This window comes from Poecilia latipinna, unplaced genomic scaffold (genome assembly GCF_001443285.1).
Source record: "Poecilia latipinna isolate Pla-1442-1.1 unplaced genomic scaffold, P_latipinna-1.0 Scaffold6802, whole genome shotgun sequence".
NCBI lineage: Eukaryota > Metazoa > Chordata > Actinopteri > Cyprinodontiformes > Poeciliidae > Poecilia > Poecilia latipinna.
Genome location: NW_015119418.1, coordinates 1 through 3,272, shown reverse-complemented (window position 1 = coordinate 3,272; position 3,272 = coordinate 1). Strand labels below are relative to the sequence as shown.

At 38.9% G+C, this 3,272-nt stretch overlaps 1 protein-coding gene across 1 annotated transcript; it reads left to right on the top strand.

The window, feature by feature from the left end:
• Window positions 1–1,621: 1,621 nt before the first annotated feature.
• Window positions 1,622–3,266, top strand: LOC106944078 (protocadherin gamma-A4-like; the record flags this gene model as incomplete). The annotated part of the gene is made up of 1 exon (XM_015027338.1): window positions 1,622–3,266. A coding segment is annotated over exon 1 (1,500 nt), but the record flags the coding sequence as incomplete, so codon positions are not given.
• Between the last annotated feature and the right edge of the window lie 6 nt (window positions 3,267–3,272).

Genomic DNA, 3,272 nt, shown 5'->3' with positions numbered 1-3,272 from the left:
GTCAAAGCCACAGATCCTGGACTTTTCAATATTAATCTGCACAGTGGAGAGATCAGGACACAGCGGGACATTTCAGAATCTGACAGCATGAAACAGAACCTGATTGTTGCAGTGAAAGATAATGGACAGCCCTCTCTGTCTGCCACCTGTTCCATGTATTTACTTATTTCTGATAACTTGGCTGAAGTGCCAGAACTGAAAGACATTTCTTATGATGAGAAGAACTCGAAGCTGACCTCTTATCTGATCATCGCGCTGGTTTCTGTGTCCACTTTCTTTCTGACCTTCATCATCATCATCCTCGGTGTGAGGTTTTGTCGGAGGAGAAAGCCCAGACTGTTGTTTGATGGAGCAGTAGCCATCCCCGGTGCTTATTTCCCTCCCAATTACGCAGATGTGGATGGCACAGGAACTTTACGCAGCACCTACAATTACGATGCCTACCTGACAACAGGCTCTAGAACCAGTGACTTTAAGTTTATATCATCCTACAATGACAGCACGCTGCCTGCTGACCAGACTCCCGAGAAAATCCCGGCAGAATTCGCCGATCCCTTCGAAGGACTGGTGACACCTGAAGAGGTAGGAAACCAACATATTTTTGGTTGGGGGATTATTTTACAGTGTTTCCTTTTCAGATAATTTTTCCTACTTCTGATATTTCTAATTAATTTTACGCCAATAAAGTTGACTTTATACCAAATGTGCTCCGATTCCTGGTGCCGTAGTTAACATAGACTATCACAACAAAGCTTGTTTACTTTTTAACGTAATTCAGTCAACTTCTAGTAATTAACCCTTTTTTCTTTTTTTTTCTTTTTTTTTTACGAATAATCGTAGACATTGTTGCTAAATTGCTTAGGAGCTTATCATATTTTTCAGTTTTATTAATATCCTTGGGATCCTTTGTTTAACAATGTTTCCTCTACTAAATCGATATTTGAATACCAGTCAACATGTGAGTGGTAGTTGAATTTCAAGAAGTTTGTTTTGTCATATTATGAGATTTATTCAACAAATTGTTCTGATTTGAATTAAGGTGTCTCATAATGGTTGATATGTTTCTTTAGTATTGTCTTTTCTCAAAGTATCTGTCCTTGGTGCTGACGCAATGCTCTGCGTTTTCCGCTTAACAGATATTAACGTCGTTTTCAGGCGCTTTAATCATTTATGTTATAAAAACAGTTTAATCTACCATTGGTTGTTTATTGTCTTAACGTGGCAAATAATATATTGAGATAAATTGATTCCAATTATAAAGTGTCTCTTGCGTAACGCATTTCCTATCCAAAAATTTACGCAACTCAAATTTCATCATTGAAGCTTTTAATTGAGTCAAATGTATGACAACTCAAAGCACTATTGACAAATTCTGCTTTTTAATTTGCTTCTTCCCGTTGTTACGAACATTCGTTAACGTCTTGCTTTTTGTAATTCTTCCATTGTGAAATGTGTTTAAAATGTTTAATGTGGATCATATCAATAAATGCTGAAATATTTTGATTCGGAGAACTTGGTATACAATGTTCTAACATTCAAAAACAACTCACGGTGTCGCTGTTGGCTCACCCAATAACTATCATCCTTACCACTCTACTCATTAACGCACAGAGAGCAGCTACAACCTTGTCGCAGTAGCTGCTCAACAATTGAACATTTAAAATACTGGACTATGTTCATGGATTCTTATGCAACATCTTGTTAATATTGTTTTATCACACTGTTGAATTGTTTCCGCTTTATTCTGGGGACCATTTGCACGGAAGATGGGAGACAGAGGATTTTCTGTGCTGTTTACAGTCGTCTTTTTTGCTGCCATTTTTATGATACTTCCTCTCGTCCAAGGAGATCTGAGCTATTCTTTTCCAGAAGAGATGAAACGAGGATCCGTTATTGGGAATGTTGCCAAGGACCTAGGAGTTGATCTGAATACATTTTCTTCCCGGAAGGCCCGTGTGGATTTCGAAGGGGCTCCTAAGCATTACTTTGACATTAGAATGAGCACTGGGGATTTAATCACATCGGACAGAATTGACAGAGAAAGCATTTGTGAGAAGCAGCCCTCGTGTATCATGAAAATCGACCTGGTATTAGAAAATCCTTTAGAGCTTCATCGTATCAGTCTTCGTGTACAAGATGTGAATGATAATTCGCCCAAATTTAGACAAAATCTGATTGAAATGGAAATAAGAGAGTCTGCAGACAAAGGCAACCGCTTTTCTATCGAGGAAGCCCACGACGCAGATATAGGTCAAAATGATGTACAGAGATACATCTTACAGAACAATGATAATTTTGCTCTCGCTGTGGATAGCAATAAGGTTGAATTAGTCCTTGAGAAAAATCTTGATCGCGAGAAACAAAGGGACGTTAGTTTGCTTCTAACAGCTATAGATGGCGGATCTCCTCAGAAATCAGGTACTGTAGTCATACATGTTACAGTGCTGGATGCTAATGATAACGCCCCAGTGTTTACACAGGCTGTTTATAAAACAACTGTGCTTGAAAACTCTCCAACAGAAACACTGGTTATTACTGTTAGTGCTTCTGATGCCGATGAAGGAGTGAACGGAGATGTAACATATCAATTTGGACACGTATCTGATCATGATATTAGTTTATTTTTTATTGACCCAAAGACTGGGCAAATTAAAGTAACTGGTGAGATAGACTTTGAAGATAAAAGTTCTTTTGAAATCAGGGTACAGGCAAAAGATGGATTAGGACTGACCTCATATGCTAAAGTAGTGATAGAAGTTAAAGACGTAAATGATAATGCACCTGCTATTTATGTCAAATCCCTTTCGAATTCCACACCGGAAAACGTGTCACCTGGTACAGAGGTGGGCATCATAAATGTTCAGGACAGAGACTCAGAAAATAATGGGTTGGTCCGCTGCTCCATCCAGCAAAACGTCCCTTTTAATTTAGTTCCTTCAATTAAAAACTATTATTCTGTGGTAACCACAAGACAATTGGACCGTGAACTAGTATCTGATTACAACATAACAATTATAGCCACCGATGAGGGCTCTCCACCTCTGTCTTCCTTTAAAACTATTCAGTTGTCTGTAGCTGACATCAATGACAACCCACCTATGTTTGAGGAACAGTCCTACAGCGCATATGTGAGTGAAAATAACAAACCTGGCTCAACTTTATGCTCCGTCACTGCTCGAGATCCTGACTGGAGACAAAACGGTACAGTGATTTATTCTCTGTTACCTGGTGAGGTGAACGGTGCCTCGGTGTCCTCCTATCTATCTGTTAAT